This window comes from Gopherus evgoodei, chromosome 10 (assembly GCF_007399415.2).
Source record: "Gopherus evgoodei ecotype Sinaloan lineage chromosome 10, rGopEvg1_v1.p, whole genome shotgun sequence".
Taxonomy (NCBI): domain Eukaryota; kingdom Metazoa; phylum Chordata; order Testudines; family Testudinidae; genus Gopherus; species Gopherus evgoodei.
The window spans coordinates 69,790,016-69,815,206 of record NC_044331.1 but is presented as its reverse complement, the minus strand read 5'-3'; the positions used below and the strand labels follow the sequence as shown (position 1 = coordinate 69,815,206).

At 43.6% G+C, this 25,191-nt stretch overlaps 1 protein-coding gene across 1 annotated transcript; it reads left to right on the top strand.

Moving 5' to 3' along the window:
* The first annotated feature begins 5,439 nt into the window (after positions 1 to 5,439).
* On the top strand, positions 5,440 to 24,369 carry LOC115659253 (zona pellucida sperm-binding protein 2-like). The gene is made up of 18 exons (XM_030579193.1): positions 5,440 to 5,513; positions 15,068 to 15,144; positions 15,506 to 15,589; positions 15,666 to 15,760; positions 16,254 to 16,412; positions 16,954 to 16,998; positions 18,080 to 18,244; positions 18,761 to 18,857; positions 18,955 to 19,136; positions 20,163 to 20,292; positions 21,308 to 21,489; positions 21,566 to 21,657; positions 21,767 to 21,891; positions 22,268 to 22,457; positions 23,216 to 23,351; positions 23,427 to 23,523; positions 24,080 to 24,163; positions 24,272 to 24,369. The coding sequence occupies exons 1-18, from the start codon at positions 5,440 to 5,442 to the stop codon at positions 24,367 to 24,369; spliced, it is 2,112 nt and encodes a 703-aa protein (XP_030435053.1).
* The last annotated feature ends 822 nt before the right edge of the window (positions 24,370 to 25,191 follow it).

Genomic DNA, 25,191 nt, shown 5'->3' with positions numbered 1-25,191 from the left:
AAAGACAGGCTGTTGTGCCATCTGCTTTGCATGAGCTATTATCTAGCACACCATTTCCTGACTGCACCTTTTATGAATAGTAACTGCAGTATGGTAAAACTATAGGAGGAGAAAACAAGTGTGTCCCCTCTGCTTGTCTAATGAAATGCACTGCTACTAATAGGCTCAGAGATGAATGAATCCAATCACCCAGGGTAGTTGCAGCTACACGATTTGACGATGACAACAGCAGCTGCTAACAACAGCAAGAGCTCAGTCGTCCAGTCCTTATGTAAGCGAGTCAGGATGAGCGCTACCCTGACATCTGGTGGTGAATTGTAGGGAATGTGGAAAGAATTCCAAGAATTTCAAAGAGTGAGGAAAGATTTGCATTGGCATCCACTCCCCACTTAGCATAAACCCACAGCAGATGGGGATGGTTATTTTAACAGCTCTGGGATCCCCAATTTCTTTGTTATTGGGGCAGGAGGAAAAAAGTTTGTCACCCTGATTGTGTGAATGGGGAGCTGTGGGACTGCTTTGTGACAGAGATGACTCAACCTCAGTTGGGTGGTACTTGCTAAACATGGGACATGGGGTCCAAAACCTCATGAAGAGAGAGAGAGAGAGAGAGGTTGGGGACTGGTGTGTGTACTGATGGTAGGGGCCCCTTTTGAGGGCCTGGAACACCAATTGCACATCCTCTTCTCTCCACTGTTAAAGAGTAGAGCTAATTTTGATTCTATTAGGAGTTCCTCTAAAGAATGCTGAGCTGAATTCATGTTGAGCCAATAATGCACCAACACCAGGGCTCCCCTGCTAAGAGCTGAAATCACTGAGCACTGTGTTAACCTGTGGGGGAGCCTGAAGACCTATCGTTAAGCAGCTGACAGAGTGGAGTGGTTTGCAACGTGTTGGAGCAGCCCATGGAACAGTGAGCAGAGTGAAGTGGTTTGCATGGACAGCTGGAGGAGTGGCCCAGCTGGTGTGGTGAAGCGGATTGTGGTGAAGGCTACAGCAGAACTTCATGGAGAGGTGGAGCAGTTGGCCATGGCCCATGTAAGGTGCCCCTTAACACCCTGTGTGGACTCCCCCCCCCTTCCACCCAGGCTGGATTCTGGGGTGGCACTGACCAGAGACTTTTGCATTGTTGGACTTTAGGGTAATTTAAGACCCTAAAGGGGAAAGGACATTGCCAAATGTACTTGGAGGTGGGTTTTGTTTATGGTTTGTGTTATAATCCTGTTTGTGGGGTTTCTCCAATGGGATGCCACATTGTTTCCTTCCTTTATTAAAAGGATTTTGCTACACTCAGAGTCCATGCTTGCGAGAGGGGAAGTATTGCCTCCTAGAGGTGCCCAGGAGGGTGTGGTATGTAAGTGTCCCAGGTCACTGGGTGGGGGCTCAAGCTGGTTATGCATGGTGTTATTAAAACAGAACCCCTGGATACTGAACCCGGCCCTTGTTGCTGCCAACTCAGAGGGGCAGAAGGGTTACACTTACACAAGCAAAACTCCCACTGCAGTCCCAAATGAACTTTTAATGGTGCTTCAGTTGCTGCTTGGGTCAGTCCTCGCCCGACCATCTCCTCTCTGGGCTCCCAATGAGGGGTTTGAGAGCATAGAGCAGGAGAATATGGTCATGTGGACAAAGGCCCCCTCCTGCAATGATCTCCACTTCAGTGAAGTTAGTGGGGCTTTATGCAGGCACAGGCGGTCTGCTTGTTGTGGCAAATTGCCAGTACTGTCATGCTGGGTCTCACGCTTTCTTCTTTGGGGAAGGTTCAGGGCACCATTGCTTGCCTCTGAATCAGTATTTTAATTACCCCACTAGTGTCCTTGAGGAGGGGAGTGGAGAGGGTGGGACCTGGGCCCGCCCTCTTCTCCAGGTCCCAACCCAGGGGCCCTGAGGTTTGTGGTGAACCACTTGAACTAGCAGTTCCTTCCCCTGGGCTACGTCCCTCTCCTGCCCTTCAGCTTGTGAATAGGCTTCTAGCCCTCCTTCTACATAAGCCAGTTGCCCTTTACCTAGGGTTTTTTTGATTTTTCAGCTCTCCGCAGCACTCCTCCAAACTTTCCTTTTGGTCTCTCTTCAAAACTGTTCTCTGTTCCAACTCCCACACTGCCTGACTGAAGCAGGGGTTTTTACCACATGACTGACTGCTGGTGCTCTAGTTAATCTATAGCAAACCTTCCTCCCCTTGCAGGGAATAAGGCTTCCTGCTAACACTCTCCTGCTGCCCTCTGGCCATGCTGTATCACATTGTGCACAGCTCATTGCAGGATTGCGGGAGCTGATGCCAGCACTCACAAAGCGCCATCCATTTTCTACTCATCCATGCTCCTGATACTCACAAGAGCATATATAGGGGCTTTTGTAGAGCCAGAGGGAATGGAGGAGTGTGATCCCACTTAGATTTATCTTCCCTCCAACCAACGATATTTGTTCCTGCTGCTAGTACTTAGGAGCAAAGGACATGATCTGTTCTTTTGCTTTTTGCACTCCTGAATTTCAACCCCACTCAGCAGATTCATCCCCCACCCCCGATAACTTCTGTAGCGCAAACAGCACTGAATAGAAAGAGAACATTGCCCTTCTTGCTATCTGAAATTCTTGCTTCCTATTAATGTCTGACATAAACTGACATTCAAGGCCCACAGAAAACTGTGCCCATGCTCAGAGGAGCTGAATTTTCCCGAATTGCTAATTCACTGCCTCAGTGAGTTCAGGTGGCCAGAGCTAGCCTTGGACAATGACATTTTTTCCAAAGTCAGAAAATCAAAGCGAAAAAGACAAAAGCTGAAGAGTGGGAGATGTGCCAGTCTTCCACAATGGAAGTGATATTATTACAGGGCCGGCTTTAGGAACTGCAGGGCCCGATTTGAATACCCGGGAGCAGTCTGGGTCTTTGGTGGCACTTTGGTGGAGAGAGGTCCTTCACTTGCTCTGGACCCCCCACCGCCAAAGTGCTGCTGAAGACCCAGACTGCCGCTGGGTATGCAAAACAAATTTAAAAATTTGGCACAGGCATGGGGCCCTCTTAGGCATGGAGCCCGATTCCAGGGAATCTGGGGAATCGGCCTAAAGCCAGCCCATCAGATAATAACAGGGCTTAGACACTGCAGGGATGAACACTGTAGAAGACCCTAAACTAGATGGCAAATATTTATATAGTTTAATTCCTGAATTAATTATTTTTCCCACTGAGCTCAGAAACTAATTATTCTTTCTTGTTTCTACAATCCTAGTAGGTTGAATTTAATTTCCTGAGAAGAGGAATGGTGGTTGTTTTCTGTAGTTTAAATAGCACATTTTAAATTCAGAAATATAATAAAGCAACTATTTATTATCTTACCATATTGTTGGTTAATCGTCTTCTAAAAACTCATAAGCTAAAAGACTGAGACAGTGAGCTTCTAGTGCTGCAGGTCCCTCTAGGTTATATTTCTTTCCCTCTGTGCTTCTTAACATTGACTGGTCCAGCCCTGTCCTAAGCTAACATGAGCTTTCTATTTAGTTTATAACCTGCTGCTAGACATCCAGAAGCCACCCAGATCCAATAAGATCCCTAGGTTGCGAAATGTAGCAGTAAAAGGAAGGCACGTCCCTCAGTTAAAGGATCAGGATCATCTCCACCGCCTCTTCCTGTTGTTTCCCCCAAAAATACCAGCATCACCTTTGTCTTACCTAGATTGAGCTTCAACCTGCTAGCTTTCCTCCTAGCCCAGTCTCTCCATTGACTTCCAGGGACTTTGAGTCAGGCCCTGGGGAATCGAGTGAGTGTAACAGTGTACAATTTGGCCCTAAACTGGAAATATCAGACATATAATTCAGAGACAAGGTGGCAAATCTTTCTCACCTTTTGTGACTTACCATTCCAGGGATCTCAAAAAAGTTTACTTCTTACCAAAAATGGGCCAAATGCTAGTCCCACCAATGTCAATAGCACATTCCCATTTACTTCATTGCTACTAAGATTAGCCTGTATCTGATCTAATCTATTTTAGGATTTTAGATAATACCCATTGCCATAATATGTAGTGGGTAATCTAGGCACCCTATGTTCTGCCTTGCCTTTCCATGCCCACTTGACATAGTGGTGTGTGACAGTGTTAACTCTGAATTTCCCATTATCTCATATAGACAATGAACAATTACCTTAAAGGAACATTGTCAAATAATGTAGGTTCCCAAACTAGCTACAGTATCACCATGTGCTGATGCTATACCAGCTCTTCTATGCAGAACGCTGGTGACAAGCAAACACACTACCACTTGCCTGCTACTATTTATTATCCTAGTGACCAATGCTTTGGTTCCCATCAGCATCTGGGACTACAGGTCTTTCTTCCTTTTCAAACTGTTGTTCCTACCCATAATTCCGTATCTAGGGTGACCAGACAGCAAGTGTGAAAAATTGGGACAGGCGATGGGGGGTAATGGGCGCCTATAGAAGACAAAGCTCCAAATATAAGGACTGTCCCTATAAAATCAGGACATCTGGTCACCCTAGCCGTATCAGAGGGTGAGGGCGTGCCATATGTGGCTGCAGCTTATAAGTCCTTAAGATCAGCTCTGAGTATGATTATATAAACTGCAGAAAGAAAGCTACATAGATGTCTAAAGATACTTAGACCTTGAACAAAATACTTCATGATTCCCCCATGCACCAATTTAACATCCCACTCACTAATTACCATCTCTAATCTTAAAATTTTCTACAATTCCTACAAGGAATCTCTCAATTTTCTGATCTCTGAGAAGTCCTGGTGAATTTGAGAACATCAGGAAAGCTGAAAGATAAAATAAATAACTCAGAGAGGCTTATAGAAAGAAGGTGGCAATCAATATTGGCCTACTGATCACTGCAGTTAACTAGATAGCAGGACTCTCCTGGATCCTCTCTGGAGCTCTGACACTGACTTGTGACTCAATCCCTTCAGTAAAGTTAATGGCGAAAAAATCCACTGTGGAAGTACAGAAAGAACTGACAGGGGTTTGTAGGGGATCTTAATGCATGATAGTCTCTGTTAGCAAGAGTTAGACTAACTGTAACCCTAGTAACGTGAGATTTGTAGAAGCAAGGATTGTGTGAGGCGAGTGGAAAAGAACTGTGTGAGAAGTTGTTTTTCGACCTTGTGTAGATAATACAATATGTAGACTGGCTTCTCTTAAGTGAGAAAAATAAGATAGCAGGATGCCCTATGTATAAACAAAATGCAGCTGTTGCTTATTATTGTCTGTATTATTGCTTGTTATTGTCTGTAACAAAGGTATAAATACTTGCTGTAATTGTTTACCTGTGGAGAGACCTGTCCGGGACTGGGGCGACCCTGTGTCCTAGGGCACTCCCTCCCTCTATTGCAATTGCTGGAGAAATAATAAAGTATTTGATTTTGCTGCACCCAAAAAAAAAGTGAGAACTGAATTTATTTCCGACAATCTGGGGGCTCGTCCGGGATGGCAACGCCTACTGAGACACAGGCAGCTGCTACGGATCATTCCCTTTCGAACCCCATGGTGCCACAAGAGAGGTATGAGACCTTTTGAAATCTCTATTGAGGTGTCATTGGAGGACTGTCCGTGGGGCCTTCTGTCTCTGTTGGGCTCATGCCATCTGAACTTATTGACTGTGCAGCAAGATCAGATGCAGAGTGGTAGTGGGGAAAGGCCCCAACAAGGTTAGTTTATAGCAGTACTGGGGAACTGCTTGGTTGGCCAACAAGGTAATGCACAGGGAAATGAATTAGGTATGCACCGGTGCTGAGGGGTTTTTACAGCCTCAAGAGGGGTTGTCATACCGCCTCATGGTATTGGGTCCAGACATAAGGTACAGATGCACCGTGGTATTTGGAAATAAAGGCCTTGGTGTGTGTGTGTGTGTGTGTGTGTTTGTGTAAACACCGGTGTGAGTGATTGTTACTGGAAGATGCCCAGAGTACCCTGTGAAGCAAAAGCTCGTGACCAGGACTACTCTAACGCAAGCCTGGTAACTAGTGGATCTTTAGAAGATCCGACCCACGGTGGGCTGACTCAGCCTGGCATCGTCCGATGAGGAAGCTACCTGGGTCTAGGAGCATGTGAACCCATCTTCCCTGCCCCTTTCCTTTCCATGTGGGTTACTGACAGTCTGATCGTTTCACTGGACGCAATGAGAGGAAGCGTCGCCGTCTCCCTGAGACTAGCCGACGCTCTTTGCTGAAAGGAGATGTAGGAGGGTCATGGCCATCCTCGTTAGCCTCTCCTGTGTGAGTACCCTGTAGGGAGAGACCCTTAGTTTATGTGCCGCTAGCGCGGACAGGGCATCCCCCTTGTGTGTGTGTGATTGGAAAATGGGTAGGGGACAGTCTAAGCATTCCAGCTCACCCCCTAAGGGTACCCCATCTTATTTCATGTATGTACATTATGGCCCAACAACCTGCAGGTATTTAGACAATTGGAATCTTTACAAGTGTGAAAATCTATCTAAACATTGCCCACTAGAAGGTACCTTCAATCTAGATAAGATCATACATCTAAGAGGAGCTTTTAATCACCAAAAAGCCTCTGATAGTGTGAGCAATTTGTCTATTGAGGAAAAGAATGGGTTAATTTGAAATTCAGCTTGGCCCAGAGATAAAGAGAAAGCTTCTCTGCGTTCAAGGTCAAGAAGCAATGCAGACTATGCTAAGTACAAAGAAAAACTGCTTTCAGCCCCAGCTGGCTGTGAAAAAAATTATAGACAGAGGCAAACCAAAGGCAATACAAGTTACAGAACTATGATTACATTTGCAAAGCTTAACTCTCCAGTAAAATCCAACAGCGTGCCTTTGTGACCCTGCAGCCGGTGTGGCTTGGTGACACTGAAGAAGCCACAGGCAGCCGACCTGGACTGGAATCTCTGAAAGAGACACTGCAGGAGATTCCAGGGTGTAAAAGAACAGCCCTCCCAAGAGCAGAAGCATGTTGGAAATTCTGGACAAGCTGTATACAGGATAATGTCCTGTCCACCTCCCCCCCTTCTCTGAACGTTATACACAGACGTGGCCTGTCTGGACATGTGTGAGTATAAAAATGGCTTAGGGCTTGAGGCATTAATGTTTTTCCAGAGTGATGTGGGAGCATTCTCAACACTCTCCATTGTTGTTTTATTATTTTATTAATGAAGCTTTAAAATTCAGTCATATGGTGTGTTTTCTTTATCTTCCCCAACGTCCTATAGTGTCAGCCTGATCACCTGACACGAGGGATAGATTGGTAACAGAAATTTGTCAGTTTGGTGAGCAATTAAGAAGGGGGGAGCCCTGCAGAATTTACACCATCTATTTGTTTTACCCTTGTTATTTTTATGTTTGCTTTATTTGGTATTGTTGATGTTATATGTAGAGGATTGCATGATTAAAGGAGTGCCCATTCTCAGCCGCAGTAAGTCTGAGAACTGGAGAGGGGTTTAGCATTCCTCTCTCCACCCTGGTTGACCGGGAATGGTGGCAGGTGGATCTACCCCAGTTGTAGCAGGACTGGGCAATAGATAAGTTGGAGAAAAAGGAAGAGATGTGTACTTGATAACTAGAATTGAGCAATTAAGAGCATAGATCATGAACCAGGCAGCAACTCAAACCTACGCCCAGGGCAAGTTGCAGGCCTTGATACAGGACTTCCAGGTAGAAAAGGAAGCCCTGGCCAAGCAAGTACGGTCCTTCAGGGACTTGTCAAAATTTAACCATTGTGCTCAGCTTACGCCATAACAGCACTGTGTTTGCTACAAGAGGAAATTGAATAGTTCAACGCCAATGGGCCATGCCTTTCTGCCCAGGTGGCAAGCCTCACGAGGGAGGACTCGGGTAGTCTTGTGAGTAAGAATGTTTAAGGGAAGAGACCAGGAAGGGCGGGGGCTACTTGAGAAGCTCAGCCTCCTAGCTAAACTGGTAGTGGAACAAGCCGGTGCCCATGGAAGGGACAGTTCAGCAAGAAAAGCAGAATCGGGCCCAAGCAGGCAGGGAACAGACAGAGAGATTGGAAAACATGTTGGAAAATTTTGAGGGCATAGTGGAAGGAAGGAGTAAGTAAGTATAATCATGGGGATTTCAAATACCCAGGACAATACTTGAAATGGTGATTTGAGTTGATAAAAGTGGCTGTTCGGAGACAAACAAGTGATTTAAGGAAGAAGTGAGAAGTTAACTCTGTAGTTGCTGGAGGGAACAGCAGTTGAACTTTGTAAAAATGCTAAAGAGGAAACTTCTTGGTGTCTTTAAAATGTTTGTAAATAAATTCAGGCAAAGAAATTATTAGATCGCAATTATTTGGCTATGAACAATTTAGTAGAATTAGCTAAAGAATGTATACAGTGCTATGTAATCAAAACCCTGTTAGGCTCTAAGGGGCACTATAAGCAGTGCTTTTCTTTCAGTGTTTGAAAGCAGGAGTTAGTAGTAAAAAGCCATCAAAATTCTGGTAAAGTTAATTACGTCCCTTTTAAGGTAAAAATCTTTAAGCTGTGAATAGCTTTGGATCCAGAAGCAAGCCAGAAAGCATTTGTATTAATGCAAATTATCTAACTAATAAGGTAGAAGCCACTGAAACCTGGGCTGCCTTTGAAACAAATACAAGAAAATATGGGGTAATTCCTCTGTTTTGCCTGAAATCAACAAGGGTATTTGTATATTTTAAGCGATAATTGACTGCCCAGAAGGGGTAGATCTCTGTTTTTTTTGTCTTTCAGATAATCAGAAAAAAACTGATGCCAGCTAAACAGCATTCAACATATCATGCATTTACTGGCAGAATAGGAATTATGTTTTGTGTTCTATGTCCTGTCTTGTGGTGTTTGTCTTGTGGCCAGAATTGTTGTGTTTAATATTTTCATAGGATAGTTTAGTTTAAAATCAAACAGAAGGATTAAATTAAAATGCAGATACTTTCATTCAACTTTGGAATACAAAGTGTTTGGCTAAATCAGGAAAATGTGATATACTAAAGTCTAATACATTTCCTTAAGTAAGTTAAAAGAAACTTCATTGACCAAATCTTTTAATTGAAAATTGTTGTTAAAATTTTCCTACCAACAGTCTTTGGAAGCAAGGACATGAAAAGTTAACCCACTCCCCATATTGTACATGGGATCCTTCTGGCTACCTCAGATTTCTAGCCAGAGGGCTGGGGATGGTGGGAAGCTATTGGACCCCAGAGGCTGTATTGAGTAATCTCCTCAAAGTGGGTGTGCTTGTCCTGGCTTGTTGCTCCATAGCTCTGTAATAATATTATTTTAGTGGAAGGATATATGTGGCATACATTGAATAATAAGACTAATGTACTGTATAATGGCAATGTTTATGTGTTCATTGTTGGGAAAAGGTGTATGAGTGAAGATTCCTTTGTAAGTTAAAAGATGCCAAGAAGGGAAGAAGGAAAAAGAACAGAATGAATTAACTGGAAAAAAATAGCTACCAAGCTCAGGCCAAAGATAAGACATTGGCCCCATTCAAGGACACTGCTCACAGCTAAGACTTGGCTGACAACCAAGAAAAGGGGGGGGGCTTGAATGTGCCCAAGCAGCTATGAGATCTGCAAAACACTGCCAGGCACTAATGAAATGTGTTAAGTTTCTTTTCTCACAGGTAAAGAAGTGCTACCCAAAGACCCTAGCAGCCCTGCCACTCGTTGGAACCAGGAGATCTATGTAAAGGTCCACCAACGAAAGATTGCTTTGGCTGCATGCTGGAAAGACCCTTATTAAGTCCTGCTGACTACCAACACTGCTGTGAAGTGCCAAAGACTGACTGCTTGGAGCCATGATTCTCACTGCAAAAAGAGTCCTCCACCTCGAGAGAATTCTCCTCCTGATGATTAGCTTATTTCTCCTTCTAGCTATGCTGTGCCTTCTGGACAGCAGAGAAAAAGGACAAGGTGAAGTGCTAGTAACCTCTCCCTTGTCCACTGACAGACCTACTGTGCCTTTGGATTTTTCTAGAAGAAGCAAAACCATTACAGTGTGATGTGGTAACCTCTCCCCTGTAGGATGCTGAACCACGACTGTTTCGGGAAAGAAGAAGGAACACTCATTCCACTGAAATTGCCAAAGGCCAGGAATTCCTGACTAGAAAGGACATTGAGAACTGATCCTGGTGAAGAAACAAAGAATTATACACTGGCAGAAAGAAATTTGTGGGACCCTGCCTGGGAATGTGGTATTGATTGGATTTTGGGGTTTTTATTTACAGGCTGCGCCCTGTGTTTTGCATAAATCCTTCAGCATGTATTGCTCTCTCTAATTGGATTTTTAAATAACAAGTACCAAAGGCACTTTGTTGCCACTGCCTCTGCCATCTCCTCCATTACACATTACCCCTGTAATACATCCAAATACAGACAATGCCATATATTTGATAAAACCAATGGCCAAGGCCTTCACACTTTAGTGATTTATTTAAAGATTGTTTGGACAAAAAATATTTTTAAAGTTCAGGATATCCCATATAAGTGAACAATTGAGTGGAGAATAAATGGATCAGTGGAAATAGAAATCTACAATATCACTACAAATGAACCCCAAGAATCTGTAATCGAAATTGATGGGTTCCATAGTGAAGTAGATATGATGGCTATTCTTGGAATTTGTACTGTGTAACATGAAAGAAGCCCTTATTGTTATTTGGTTACCCAATTAGTGAATAATCAAACGGATACCCAAAGAGTTTGTTCTGTCACTGAAAATTTTACTTGTATTGAAACCATTCCAGTGACTAATAATGTAACCTGTACCTTATTACAATACACCCCCTCCTATGCTATGAATGTCAATGCCTCTTAAAAGTACCTGAGATTAGTTATAGATATACAACCAACAGATGTGATATAGTACTACACCTAAGAGATATGTATTAGGATATCAGTGGACTGTGATTAATACAACACTAGGGACTGTCAAATTTACATTGCCCTTATCCAGTTTCCAGATCACCTCTACATACCCAAATTGCTCACAAGGGGCTGCCATTAGATTAGCACAACAGAGGGCCTGGGTTATTTCCTCTGCAAGAAGAGGGACTTGACCAGACCCCTATGGGATGGGGCCAATAGTGCAGCAGCCATTTGGAATATTCTTAAAAGCCAAGAACATGATGAGAAATTGGGCCAACTAAAAAAGGCCACTAGCCTTATTTCTGGAGCTCAGCTAACCCAAGTACAGGATGGAGTTTGTGAGTTACATGTCATTTCCATCCTTAGTTACTGACAGGGATGGTACTGAATATCACTGAGGCTGGGAAGGCATTGCAATGGGATCTAGTATGTTTAGAAATTCAGGATTTCCTAAATGACCAGCTGATGGCCATTTGGAGTGATCATGAGCACCAGACTTGGCTCAGAGCTCTTACAGACACATCAGGAGTACCATCTGTGGTCATGGAGACATACTTGGACACTTTCTGGGTGGAAGTGTGGACATTCACAGTGCTCCTTCCAAGCATTTGGACTAGTTAGGGGGGTGTGGGCTCCCACATACCGAATCCTGAGGAGTCCATGGGGAGGATGCATGTGGGACTGGATTATTCACTGAGACATCTGGGAAATTAGACCACCTGGTATACCTAACTGATTTATAGTCAGTGCCCCTAGAATAACACCTGATATTTTGGATAGGAATAGGGAGTCAATGGACATTTGGCTGTTCGAACCCCTACTGCTTCAGTGTATCCATAAACTGAAGCCAGGGGAAGTTGTCACTGTTCATTATAACGTTTACTGGGAGGGTAGAGGACAAGGAACTATCCTGACAGGACACCTACTTTTTCAAGCTAATGATAGCTGTGTGTATGTTAAAACCACCACATTGCAACATATACATTTTAATCTCATTACCACTGCAAGCAATCATATTGGTTATTGGCCTGCAGATAGAATTTTGCAAGTAGCCCTTAGCTTCCAGATACCCTTTAATTGGACCAGCTTAGTACCTGATCTATTTCAAAATTTGCTTCATTGTTACAGGAGGTTCAAAGAATCTCTGAAATATAAGGGCAAATTCACATGCTTCAGAATATATATCAAGTTGAAAAGTATGCCTTTCATACAACTTATAGAATGTTTACTTTATGTACTAAGCATGATGTATTGTGCGTTCTGAACAAAACTGTACAACAACCCCATCATATTATTGCTATGGGAATGTTATTGCTTATATTGCTGTTAGTTTAGGATTATGTTATTGTTGTAAAAGATGTGATAATAGTAATACCTTTCATGTCCATGCTAATCATGCATTGTCATTACATCCAGTGAAAACCCCTAAGGTTGAAACATCTGATGTAGAATCAGAAATCCATGGCTTAATGCAAATAGAGATTTGAAAATATCTGTTGTACTAGAAGTACAAAAGGGGGGAGTGTGGAAGTACAGAAAGAACTGACAGGGATTTGTAGGGGATCTTAATGCATGACAGTCTCTGTTAGCAAGAGATAGGCTAACTGTAACCCTAGTAACGCGAGATTTGTAGAAGCAAGGATTGTGTGAGGCGAGTGGAAAAGAACTGTGTGAGAAGTTGTTTTTCGACCTTGTGTAGATAATACAATATGTAGACTGGCGTCTCTTAAGTGAGAAAAATAAGATAGCAGGATGCCCTATGTATAAACAAAATGCAGCTGTTGCTTATTATTGTCTGTATTATTGCTTGTTGTTGTCTGTAACAAAAGTATAAATGCTTGCTGTAATTGTTTACCTGTGGAGAGACCTGTCTGGGACTGGGGCGACCCTGTGTCCTAGGGCACTCCCTCCCTCTATTGCAATTGCTGGAGAAATAATAAAGTATTTGATTTTGCTGCACCCAAACAAAAAGCGAGAACTGAGTTTTTCTCCGACAATTTGGGGCTCGTCCGGGATGGCAACGCCTACTGAGATACAGGCAGCTGCTACGGATCGTTCCCCTTCGAACCCCATGGTGCCACAAGAGAGGTATGAGACCTTTTGAAATCTCTATTGGGGTGTCGTCGGAGGACTGTCCGTGGGGCCTTCTGTCTCTGTTGGGCTCACGCCATCTGAACTTATTGACTGTGCAGCAAGATCAGATGCAGAGTGGTAGTGGGGAAAGGCCCCAACAAGGTTAGTTTATAGCAGTACTGGGGAACTGCCAACAAGGTAATGCATAGGTAAATGCATTAGGTATGCACTGGTGCTGAGGGGTTTTTACCACCTCAAGAGGGGTTGTCATACCGCCTCATGGTATTGGGTCCGGACATAAGGTACAGATGCACTGTGGTATTTGGAAGTAAAGGTCTTGGTGTATGTGTGTGTGGGTGTGTGTGTGTGTACACCGGTGTGAGTGACTGTTACCGGAAGACGCCCAGAGTACCCTGTGAAGCAAAAGCTCATGACCAGGACTACTCTAACGCAAGCCCGGTAACTAGTGGATCTTTAGAAGATTCGACCCATGGTGGTGCTGACTCAGCCTGGCATCGTCCAGTGAGGAAGCTACCTGGGTCTAGGAGCATGTGAACCCATCTTCCCTCCCCCTTTCCTTTCCATGTGGGTTACTGACAGTCTGATCATTTCACTGGACGCAATGAGAGTAAGCAGTGCCGTCTCCTTGAGACTAGCCGATGCTCTTTGCTGAAAGGAGATGTAGGAGGGTCATGGCCATCCTCGTTAGCCTCTCCTGTGTGAGTACCCTGTAGGGAGAGACCCTTAGTTTATGTGCCGCTAGCGCGGACAGGGCATCCCCCTTGTGTGTGTGTGATTGGAAAATGGGTAGGGGACAGTCTAAGCATTCCAGTTCACCCCCTAAGGCTACCCCACCTTATTTCATGTACGTACATTATGGTCCAACAACCTGCAGGTATTTAGACCATTGGAATCTTTACACTCGTGAAAATCTGGGGCTTCAATGGGAACAGGATTAGCCTCCACATAGCCCTTATAAGCCCTATGTAAGAGGATGAATAGGTGTGTGGTAAAGGTCCTAATTCAGGCATCACAAGATCCAAGTTCAAGTACTAGTGCCTTCTGTGTAACCTTAGCTCTAACCACTCTGTAATGTAAATCTCAGTCTGTATAAATGGGTCTAATGATCCTTTCTTTCTCCCCCACTCTTCTGTGTTCTCCATTTAGATTGTAAACTCCTCATGCCAGGGACTGTCTCTCACTCCATTCATATAGCACCCAGCACAAACAGGAGGGGTGGGGGGTGAGAGGCTACCATAAAGCAAGCGCCAATTAATAAGTGGCTTTGGGCAAATCACTTGATCTCTGTGTCTCACTGTTCTTCATCTACAGAAGGGCATTTAACAAAATATTTCTAGGCCTTTCCATTATACAGATTAATACTGACTACAACCATTCCTCTACTTCCCTGAGGGTTGGGAGGATTCATTCATACTGGTAACAGTTACGGCAAACTAGATACTGGGCAAATTGTCCCTCCTGAAGAGAACTATCCTGGCAATGTAGATTTCCCAAGCAAGGGCTACTGAGGATAGTTCCCAAGCGTGGGATGCCCTACAAGCTCCCCCACCTCGGCTGAGCACAAGGCTGTTTTAGTGGGCAGAAGAGCCCAGCAATGCCAAGTGTTCTCCTTGGTAAGGGACAAAGGGCCAGGGGAGCTTAAGGCTGCAATACAAACTGTTCATCTGTTTCTAGCTCATCAGCTATTTTGCCCCATCTTCCAGCAGAGGGAGAAAGGCAGTTGAAGAGGAGGGTGAAAGGAAAAATGGATATAATGGAAATAATATTAAAAGTGAAGGGAAACAACAAATTGTGCAAGGGGCATAAAATCCCCTTGAAAGAGGAGCTTTGTCCCTAACCCACCCCCTCCTCCCTGATTGCAGCACAGAGCAGAGCCAGGTGCAAACCATCAGGCTCAGAGTCAGCTGCTAGCAGGTGATGAGGAAAGCATCCCAGGTGTTTTCCAAGAGCTGCTCCTGTGCTGGGGCTGTAACCCCTTCATCTCAGTATGAGGTGAGCTGTGTTGCTGTCTTGTGTCTCAGCCATGTGGTTGCCTGTATTGCAGCCAGGCTGGTCCTTTTGCAGCATGTGGTAAGGGAGGGGATTAGGGATGTATATGTGGTGGGTTCTGTTTGCTGTGCTGGTTTCTGAGCATTTTCTCTCTTGTTTACAGGCTGCTTCTTTTGCTGGGTTGCCTTATAGTGCCCTTGACAACTGGTGTTAATAGTTCCATGGCTCTAGACTTTCCAGGTAACCAGGGCATTCTCCTAAACATGGTGGACTTGTCTCTAGGCTGATCAGATAGTCTTACTGACCCTGGGGTGTGCTCAGAACTAATGACCCCTCCTTTCATTCAGGGGAATGAGAGAAAAGCTTTATCATATTAACAATTTGTATGTTAATTGTCTAGTGCTCTCTGTGTTACAAGTTTCAGAGTGGTAGGCTGTATCAGCAAAAACAATGAGTTCTCGCATCTGATGAAGTGGGTTCTAGCCCACAAAATCTTATGCCCAAATAAATTTGTTAGTCTCTAAGGTGCCACAAGGACTCCTCCATTGTTTCTGTATTGCAAGGAGTTGATATCAGACTGATTGTGCATTCCCTCTTGTAGGGACAGTGTCTTGTCACAATGACAAAATGTTGATTGAGTTTCCCAGAGAGCTTGGAAGCAACTTCTGGCAGGTGCATGTAGTTGGTATGTATTGCTGCATGTCTAGCTGGGTTCTCAGGGCAACATCTAGCAGCATAGCTGACCAGTTTCTTCTTTGTAGATGCAAGTGGTGAAGAGATTATAGACTGTGACTACATGGTGGATCATAAGAAGCTGACTCTAACTGCTCTGTATGTGAATTGCACCAGACTAGAGGTATAACTGTCCCTCTTCTTTGGGAACATGCAGACTTGATACAGGCTCTGAAGTGAGCATGAGGTTGATGGGATTCATGAAAACTCAACCAAGTGGTGCAATACTTGAACTATGCATGATATGAAATCTTTCCACTTTTAAGGTGAAACCTTAAAATAGCCAGTGAAAGACTTCCCCAGCCAACTTCTGTTGTATACCACTGTCCAAGTATTAGTACATATATAGAGTCTTGTGTGGTGTGACTTGATGTACTAATCAAAGGTGATGGGCAACCCAAATGGCCTATCTGATTAAGTATTAATACTGCTGTGCTTGCCTTGTCTATAGAAGGTGCAAGGTTAGTCATAACATCCACTGTCAGCTGAGGCAAACTTTAAGTTTGGACATCTACCGTCTGTGAAGATAAGATCTAATTGCTGATCTGAGGCAGCATCTAGCAATGTAAAAATATGCTACTGTATCTTACTCTGACCAGTGTGTTCTGTTGCTCTAGCATGACCAACACCAGCTGAGAATAAAGCTGCTGCTGAACAAGACAGTTGAAAGGAACAAGAATTTAACCTACAGTATTGGCTGTGGTCATCTTCAAGCAGATGAAGTTACCCCTTCTACTTTTACAGGAGCTACAAACTGTACTAAAGACTTCATGGCAGTAAGTAGACAGTTTTTGACAATTCTTTGGAAATCTAACTGATCTTATCTGTAGAGATGAGTTTGATAATAACTCAATGGCTTCTCAAATCAAGTCTTAAAGATGATATGCCTGTAGATTCTCTTCTGTAGGCAATAAGTGTGAGGAAAGAAGACTTGTGGTGGATTTTCCCCTTTCTGGTTTCTGGGGAGACTCAAGTTAGTAACTGGAGTTTTATTGTCTGTAAAACCTTGCTGGCTACCTTTGACTGTCTTTTGTTTATGTTCAGGTTAGGCTGTGTCAAGCATATCCAGTGTATGTGGACATGTCCACTAGATCTACAAGGGAAAGTTGCATTGATAGTGGTTTTCCTCTGTTCTCCCACAAATGCAGCAACTAGAGGCTAGATGCATTATTCTCAAAGCAAGTGTGCTGTAACAGATAAAGCTTCCATTACTGTAATGGATTGGAGGTTCCTAGTCTCTGTTGCCAGACACATTTTTTTTTAAAGCCTGTTAGAACTTTGTGCCTTGCACTCAGCTGCTGTCTCATTCTCTTTCAGGTTGTATTTCCAAGACTCATTCCCAGCTTTGATGATGAACATGTGGTATGAAACATCTGTCAAAATGGGGGCTGGGGTGTCCAAAATAGCATGCTGCTAAACCAATATTTTGCCTGCAGAAACAACTTCTGTTGCTTATTAAAGTAGCTTGATCAGAGTCTTGACAAAGTATATTTCTAGGGTTGGATAGCAAAGCTGCAACTACTAAAGCCTTGACCAGTGTGGATAAACTAGTCTGAATTTAGTAAAAATCTAACAATTTAAAACTTAAACCAACTTATAATTTTATTAAGACCTAAGATTGCTTTTAATCTATTTAAATCTCTTAAGTATGGAAGAGTAGAAGCTTGAAATTCTAAAACTCAAACAACTGAGTTGGTGACAGTCACTGCCTAAGCATCTGGAACCAGAATTCCAAAGTGCCAAACCAGCTTTGTGCCTGCTTCTGTTTTAGCTATGTCAGTTTATTCAAAGTTAAGATGAAGATCACTGGGAAATAAACAGGAAATCATATGGTCTCCTCTTCTCTGCCCCCGACCCCCTTGCAATCTGGGAGGTATGAGGATGAGTCCTGCTAGTTCAAAAAGTTTTTGGTTATGTCCTTTAACAATCTGTTCAGGTCACTAAAGATCATGAGTCTGAGTTTTAATAGCCATTAACTTGAAATACAAACTATTTTCATAAACTTTTGTATATCCAGAATGCTCAAGGTAGCTTAACTAATAATAAACACCTTTGAATGGAAACTTGAATTCAATTAACTTGACTAATCACCTAGCAAACATCATTCAGCACTATCTAATAACAAACATAGTAAACTATATAAATCAAAGCTATGCAATTACTTAAATATGTATAGGTATCCTCCTGGATACCAAAAATTACTGCATGTAGCATACAGTGCAAATTAGCACCACTAATGGTTATACTACTGAGAATATTTTAAATCTTGTTTTGCATTTGTTTTCATAATTGACTTTAGAATCTACCAGATTCTGATTAACTAAGTTTAAAAACTAGTGACTTCAATCTAAATCCATCCTAGTCTCAAAGTCTTAAGGATAAGAACAATGACCATACTGCTTGCTAAGGCCTTGTCTGACTAACCAGAAGTTGCAAATTGCAGACTACAGAATCTCAGATGGCCTGGATACTGTCCATAGATGATGGAACAAGAACACACAGGCTAAGCCTTCGGCAAGCCATGCAGCAAGGATACACATTCCTAGCTGACAGCAATAACTTAATCTTCCACGTTTCATTTGGTGCTACTGGAGTCACCTCTTACAAGGTAGGAGCTCTAGAGAACTAGGAAGCTACCAAAAAGGCAAAATATTTTATATGCAGAGAAGTGGGTTTGTATAATATAAATTAATAAATGGTGCAGGACTGTCCTAATGACCTAAGCATCTTAACAATGACTCATGGTAACATAAGTAGCTTGGCCCATCTTGTCATATGGACAGCACTGAAATCTCTACTGCCAACTCACAACAGCTGTAGCTTGACTTCTGGCTATGACACAGTGTGGTTCTTGAGGCCCTAGAATGGAGCCTGTTCACCCTTTCCAAGAGCTGCTCTGCATAGGAGTAACAAACAGCTAGTGTTACTCCAGCGGATACTTCTGCCCTAACAGCAACTTAAATGGCCAATGTGGCCTGCAAGACTTCTCTTAACATCTGAAGTCTCTCCAGAACTGCAGCCTAGTTTACTGAATCCTAACAGACTGCTTTTTTTTTTTTTTTATGCTGATACTGGAAACATCACTGAATAACTTGCTGTTCACAACTATGTCTGTCCTCTGAAGCAAGACAACCAGATGCTATATACTGTGGCACTCAAGCTTTCATATGGGCCTCCTAACCAGCGACTAACTGTAGAATCAAGAATGATCTGTGCACCAGGTAAAACTTCCCCTCTTCACAGAAGAAGCTGGCCCCTCTGACAATAGAGGGACTCATACCTTAACTTCTATGGGAACTAACAGAGCTATTCTTGCAGGTCCGGCAACCTGTAACTCCACACACATGACTGTTGCCATCCCAGCTTTCCCAGGGATCCTCTCAGCTGTGAGTATAGAAAACAGAAACATTCCCATGAATGAACTCAAAGCAAATGGAATTGCTCTGGATGCACAAAGAGGAGTGAAACTGCACATCAACAGAAGGATCCTGAAGTCCAGAGTAAGATTATTACTAGTTTGTAATATCTCCTTTAGGAAAGGTCACAATTCCATCTTTTGAAAGATGGAGTAGAGAAGGACTTAGTTACAAAATCACAGACATCTGGGGTCAATACCAAGGCACCGACTAGATGGTCAGTCCTTCTCATGCCACCACTTGGCAGCTGTCTGAACCTCCCTCTCACAACCTTCCCCCTACACAGACCGCCTCAATCTTCCTAAGCATAACTTCTAATACAACTAAAACTGTCTCCATTATGGCAACCTCCTTCCTGATACCCACACAAGCCCCAACTCTACCAGCCCTCTCAGATACATGTGCTAAAAACTCCCTTGCTGACCATTCTTGCAGTGTCTCCTGTCAACAAATTACCGTTTGCTACCTCAATTCAGGCTACTGGCTCTAGCATCAATAGTTCTTCACAGGGGTTGAGCTACTGGCAAGACAAGCAATCACCTGGACAGGTTTCATGTCTGCTACTTGCTAATCATGGAGCACCCTCCTGAAATTCTCCATAAAGATATAGATCATCCCTAATGGCTAGATAAGAGGCAAGGGGAAGCTGGCCTAATCCTTAGATATGAAGGGGAGGGAATAACATTGTATGTTTTGCTAATATTATCAGTTTGGGGCCAGAATGGCTGTTGGGACAGAGCATAGCATGCTGCAATCTGATGTCCCCTAAATAAGAGTGAGGTTCAAGTTGAAAGAAAATGGACCACATGCTGAGTCTGCAGGGTCAAAAGTACACTTGAATGGCCCACTTGAAACTTCAATCTAGGTCTAACAGGCATAGTTCAATGAACAGCCACTTTAGATCTAGGCTGTTACTGATTTAAAACTCTCTAAATCCCTACTACTTGATCCAGGAGATGTATGTATTAAATGGCTGAGAAGCAACTTAAACACTAACATCTGGGTAGATTAGTCCAGTTGAAATGATTGTCAGATTCAGAGGCAAAGTGCTAACTTTGCAGCAAACATAACTACTTGGATACAAAATGTCATGGCCTCCTTCTCTTTCAGCTGTATGAGGAGAACTGCTTAGGACTTCAGTCATACATAGCATCTCTAAGGCTAACTTTCAACTTCCATGGAGAAATGGTGTCAATGGTGACTTATCCAGAGTGTCCCTGTGACCAACATGCACCAATAGGTAAGACAGCCCATTCTTCCTGGGAACTTTCTGTAGCAGTGTGGCTTCAGCTGTCTCTGAAGTATTGATCTACAGACTGATGTTGCAAGTCAGTGGCTCCCTGAGATGAATTTCCTTAATGCAGGAGACTGAGTAAACCCCCAGCACATTACTCTATGACTCTGGGGCTTCTATCTTTGATAGAAACATAAGAGTTGAGCTCAACTTGTGGCTAAAAGTGAAGATATGTCTGGTGCAAGCTCCTAGTGACTGCCAAGCAAAACTTCCTATATAGGGACTCTGTACCTCTGTCTTGGAGCCCATTTAGTTGCAGTCATGGTTCCTGGGTCTATATAGATGCCCTTCCTTTGCTGATGAGGACAGTTTTCTTTGACATTTTGGGTGATCTGGACATGACCCACTACTTGGTGATCACCTGGCTCCCCTGACAGTCCACATAGTAATGACAGCTTTTCATGGAGATGGCAGAAAGCACAACAGATCACAACTCCATCTCTGAGGACTTTCCCTCTTCTGCCCTCCCTGTTCAGCCTGTCAGCAGCTACTAGAAAGCTTTGTTCTTCCCTGTTCATCCCCTTATACTCCCTTAAGCTTGGCTCTGGTACTGACACCCAGCCCTTTATCTATCCCATAGGGAAGGTAAACAACTAGAAGCATACACCAGGTTCCCCTGTCTGAGCTGATTAAGGCAGGCTAATAGGTAGACTCCAGCCTACACTTCAATCTGATTCTTCTTCCTCTCTGACCTATAGAGCACAGCTTTGTAAGCAGTTCTGGGTCCTCGAGCTTCCTGGCATGAGCTATTGCAGGATCCTTGCCCTCCAGAAAATGCTATACAAAATGGAGACCAGGAACAATCCAGTTAAGTGCAGTACAACTTAGGGTAGTCAGGGCCCTTGTGCGCGCACACAGCTCAGCTAAGACTAGTTCCTCACTGAACTGAGGCAGGATCTGCTCCAGTGCCGTGTACTGGAGTCATCCTACAGCAACCCATGCACCTCCTTGAATGTTTCAGCTGCTGTCTGCACTCGGGATGGCCATATGGACTTTGAAGTCCTCAGTGAGAGGACCAAACCAGCCCTAGACTTGGATACTGTCAGGCTAAGAGATCCTACATGCAAACCAGTCTTCAAGTCTCCCTCAAATGACATGGTTCAGTTTCATGTCCCGCTGAACAAGTGTGGGACAAGGCAGAGGGTAAGTGTCCAGGACTGTGACTGCTAACAGAGCTCCTGTGGCAGGGCAGTCACTAACACTCCTGCATCCCCTGTAGTTTGAAGGCGAGAGAACAACTTATGAGAATGAAGTGCGTGCCTTGTGGGCAGATCTACCACCACGCAGGATTTCTAGGGACAGTGAATTCAGGTCAGTCTGCAATTCTGCCAGTGAGAGCCGGTCCACAACAGTAAGCAAAGTGACTGTTCAAATTGTCAGGTAACCTTTGTGCTGAGATGCTGAGCATTCTGTCTTTCAGGCTGACAGTAGTGTGTACCTACAAAAGTAGTGATGCATCGCTGAACATAAGGATAGGCAGTCTCCCTCCTCCAGTTTCTTCAACAAACCAAGGTCCTCTCTCCTTGATCCTGCTGATCTATCCAGGTAAAGCTGGCCATGATTTGCTGCTAGATGCAAAGACAGAAATGAAGTTCCTCCTTCCATAGTCAAAGGAACAATTCTATCCCTACTAGTCAAAATGAATGGCATGAATCCTTCACAGCATGTCTGACCTAGAGCTGGCAGACTAAGGTTTTAATAGAGCTGCTTGTTCTGGGGGAATCCAGTGGGGATGTCAGGCTTAGGAGGCTTGTTCTCTATGTAAGGAGTTCAGCTAAAGAACCCACTGTGTCCTTCTAGCCACATACAATACTAGACTTCTTACATAGTTGGTTTATTCTATCTCTAGACTGAGATTCCTGCAAGAATTACTACCTCTTGTTAGAAAGCAAAGTACACTCTACCATACTTGGTTTTTCAGATGGCTCCTACTTGGAGCCCTACAGTGATGACCAGTATCCTATTGTGAAATATCTGCGGCAACCAATCTTCTTGGAAGTGCAAGTTCTGAACCGCAATGACCCCAACATCAAACTGGTGTTGGATGACTGTTGGGCAACAACATCCCAAGATCCAAGCTCTCTGCCCTGGTGGAACATTGTTGTGGATGGGTAGGTACAATACAAGTGCTGCAGGAACATGAGCAGGCCAGCCTCACCTAAGAGTTTCCTGAAATACCATGCAAAAACTTGTTGGAGCTGTGAGAGCAAGGTGACTTTGTACTATCAGGCTCCTCACATGGAAGTAGGAGCAAAGAGTTGCTGTCTTTAAGATCTGATCACAAAAGCATAAGTCATTGTAGCATTAGGTCAGGTATGGCTTGGTGGGTAGCAATTAATCGGGAATAGATTATCACATCTACACTACACATGATAAAATCGATTCCCTGATCACACTCCAGTCAACTTTTGAACTTCAGCTCTGCAAGATGCTGAAGCAAAGTTGTCAGGGGAGCTGCAGTAATTGACCCAGCACTGAGGATATGAGGTAAGATGACCTAATGTCTAATTCAGCTATGCTATTCTCATAGCTGAAGTTGCATATCTTAGGTCAATTTCCACCACCGCTGCCCCATGTAGACCAGGCCTTGAGTGCATGTGCTCAAGTGCAAATTCCAACTGCAACTCTAATTCACAACTGAGTGAATCAAACCCTCAATGAATTGCTGTCCTAATGTAGGCCTGCAAGCTCTGGCAGACCTCTTGGAAACAGTATTGAGGGTCTCTCTTGGGCAGTGGACTAAATGTTAAATATTTATTAATGAAGCAAACATTCCAAGACACTCTCTTTTCTACCTGATTTCAACTCTGACCTATCTAAAACTGCCTTCCTCTCCTCCCCTCATGACTTTCAACATGATCTCCTGTAGCTGTGACTATGAACTGGACAACTACAGAACTGTATTTCATCCAGTGGACCTAGCAGTCAGCTATCCCAACTATCGCCAGAGATTTGAAGTGAAAACCTTTGCCTTTGCCTCAGGTGACAAGGCTCTCACTAGCCCAGTAAGTGCAGTCCCTCTTGCACTAGCTACATGCTAGGGGCCTTCCTATGCACCAAATGTCTCATTTTTGCTCTAGGTGTACTTCCACTGCAGTGCTCTACTCTGTGACAAACTTCATCTGGATTCCCCTCTGTGTTCACCAAGATGTCCTCAGTCAGGCAGAAGCAAACGAGGTAGGATCTAATCACTGCTGGCAACTAGAATGTCATAGTAAACATGCTGTCATACCATAGCAGAATCATAATGTAGGTGTGGAAGGGAACTTGCTAGGTCTTCTAGGCCGGTCTTCTAGGCCAGTCTCCTTAGTCCTGGTTCAGTGCAGTACTAGCTAATCTACCTCTGACTTTTTTTTCTTTAACTACCACCAGTGACATTCTGCAAACCATCTAGGTAACTTGTTCCAGTGCTTAACTACCCTTACCCTTAGGAAAGTTTGCCTAATGTCTACCCTAAACATCCCTTTCTGTGATTGAATCCCCTGCTTTAGTCTTTTGTAAGGTGACCTAGCCCTGTTATCAGTGGGAGGTCTAAAGTATGTAGAAGTAAGGTACTCCTGTCTCTTCTGGACTAAACAACCCACCTTTACAACCTTTTTTGGAGGACATGGTTTTCTAGACCTTGAATCATTCTGTTCTCTTGGACAGAACAGGAAAATAGCCAGTTAGCTTGCTAGATTAGTGGATTCCATGACTCCAGTTACTCAGTCATGTGGTGACTGATCTCTTACAGATGTGATGCAGGCAAAGAACTCTAGTGTAGCAAGCTTGCCTGGTGCTGTTATCCTTGTAGCAGATGAATGGCCTTCAACCCAAGGTATGGAACAAATGCTCTTCTTTACCTAGCTGATGCATGTTACTAAGTCAAGTTTATTGCATAATGTGGTCACTAATTTGTGGTTCTACTTTTTTTTCCTCCCAACAGAAGAAACTCAACTAACAGATGGGGCATGGACCACTGTAGCAGCAGCTACTGTGATCCTTGGTCTGATGGTCACTGCCCTGGTGTCAGTAGCTCTTTAAAAATCCAAAGAGGACAAAAGCTGTAATGGTAAAGTGAGACTAAATGACTAGTGCATCCAGCAGTTTATTTTGTCACTAGTTCATGGTGGAGTCTCCTTATTTCAGAAGTAGCTACTTTAATACCAGACTTCTAGTTTGGTATTTAGAGATGAGCCAAGTCTGACTTGCTTCCGTTAAGTCCAGACAAAACAGGTTCCATGGTACAAAATTAACAAGCATAACTGCGCTAGCCTGATAACTGTCCTAATTTTATTGCTAAATTGTCATAAGTACCTACTCTACTATTCAGCTGCTCCTTACTGCTTAATTAATACAGTAGGGTAAAGGCACTTGTATTGTTGCCAGCCTTACCTACAGAAAAATGGGCTCATTTTAGGTCCCCCTTCTCTCCTTGGTGCAATCTCAAAGAAAACTAACCTATGGTGACTTATGTCATAATTAAGGTGACAACCCTGGGAACTTGGTCTCAAGCTTAAGAGCTCCATATTTTTTCTAATCCTGTCCATAACTCTACTACTGGAAACTAGTGCTCATGAGCACTAAAGTCGACTCGTGCAGGTCTACCCTGCTGCTACTAGCACTAAATTTTAGGAGATGATGCTGTTGGTATCAAACATAATGTCTATCACTAACAGGTCATAGTGTCTAGTTCAGACTCCATTTGCTTTTTGTAATATGCACTATCTTCTAGTAAATGTGCTGTCTGTAAACCTGCTCTGCTACTCTTCTAGCTCACCCAAGCCGTTGTATGGCTGGGGTATGGCTCAAATGTCGTGGCATGGTGGTGACTCTTGCAGAGTGGGCTCAAACTTAGGCCAGCAA

Excerpts from the sequence above, each read along its gene's own strand:
- LOC115659253 (XM_030579193.1), top strand. The coding sequence starts at position 5,440 with ATGGCAACGCCTACTGAGACACAGGCAGCTGCTACGGATCATTCCCTT. Across the intron at positions 15,761-16,253 it reads TGAATTGCACCAGACTAGAG|CATGACCAACACCAGCTGAG; the intron begins GTATAACTGTCC and ends CTGTTGCTCTAG. Across the intron at positions 23,524-24,079 it reads GTCAGGCAGAAGCAAACGAG|ATGTGATGCAGGCAAAGAAC; the intron begins GTAGGATCTAAT and ends GATCTCTTACAG.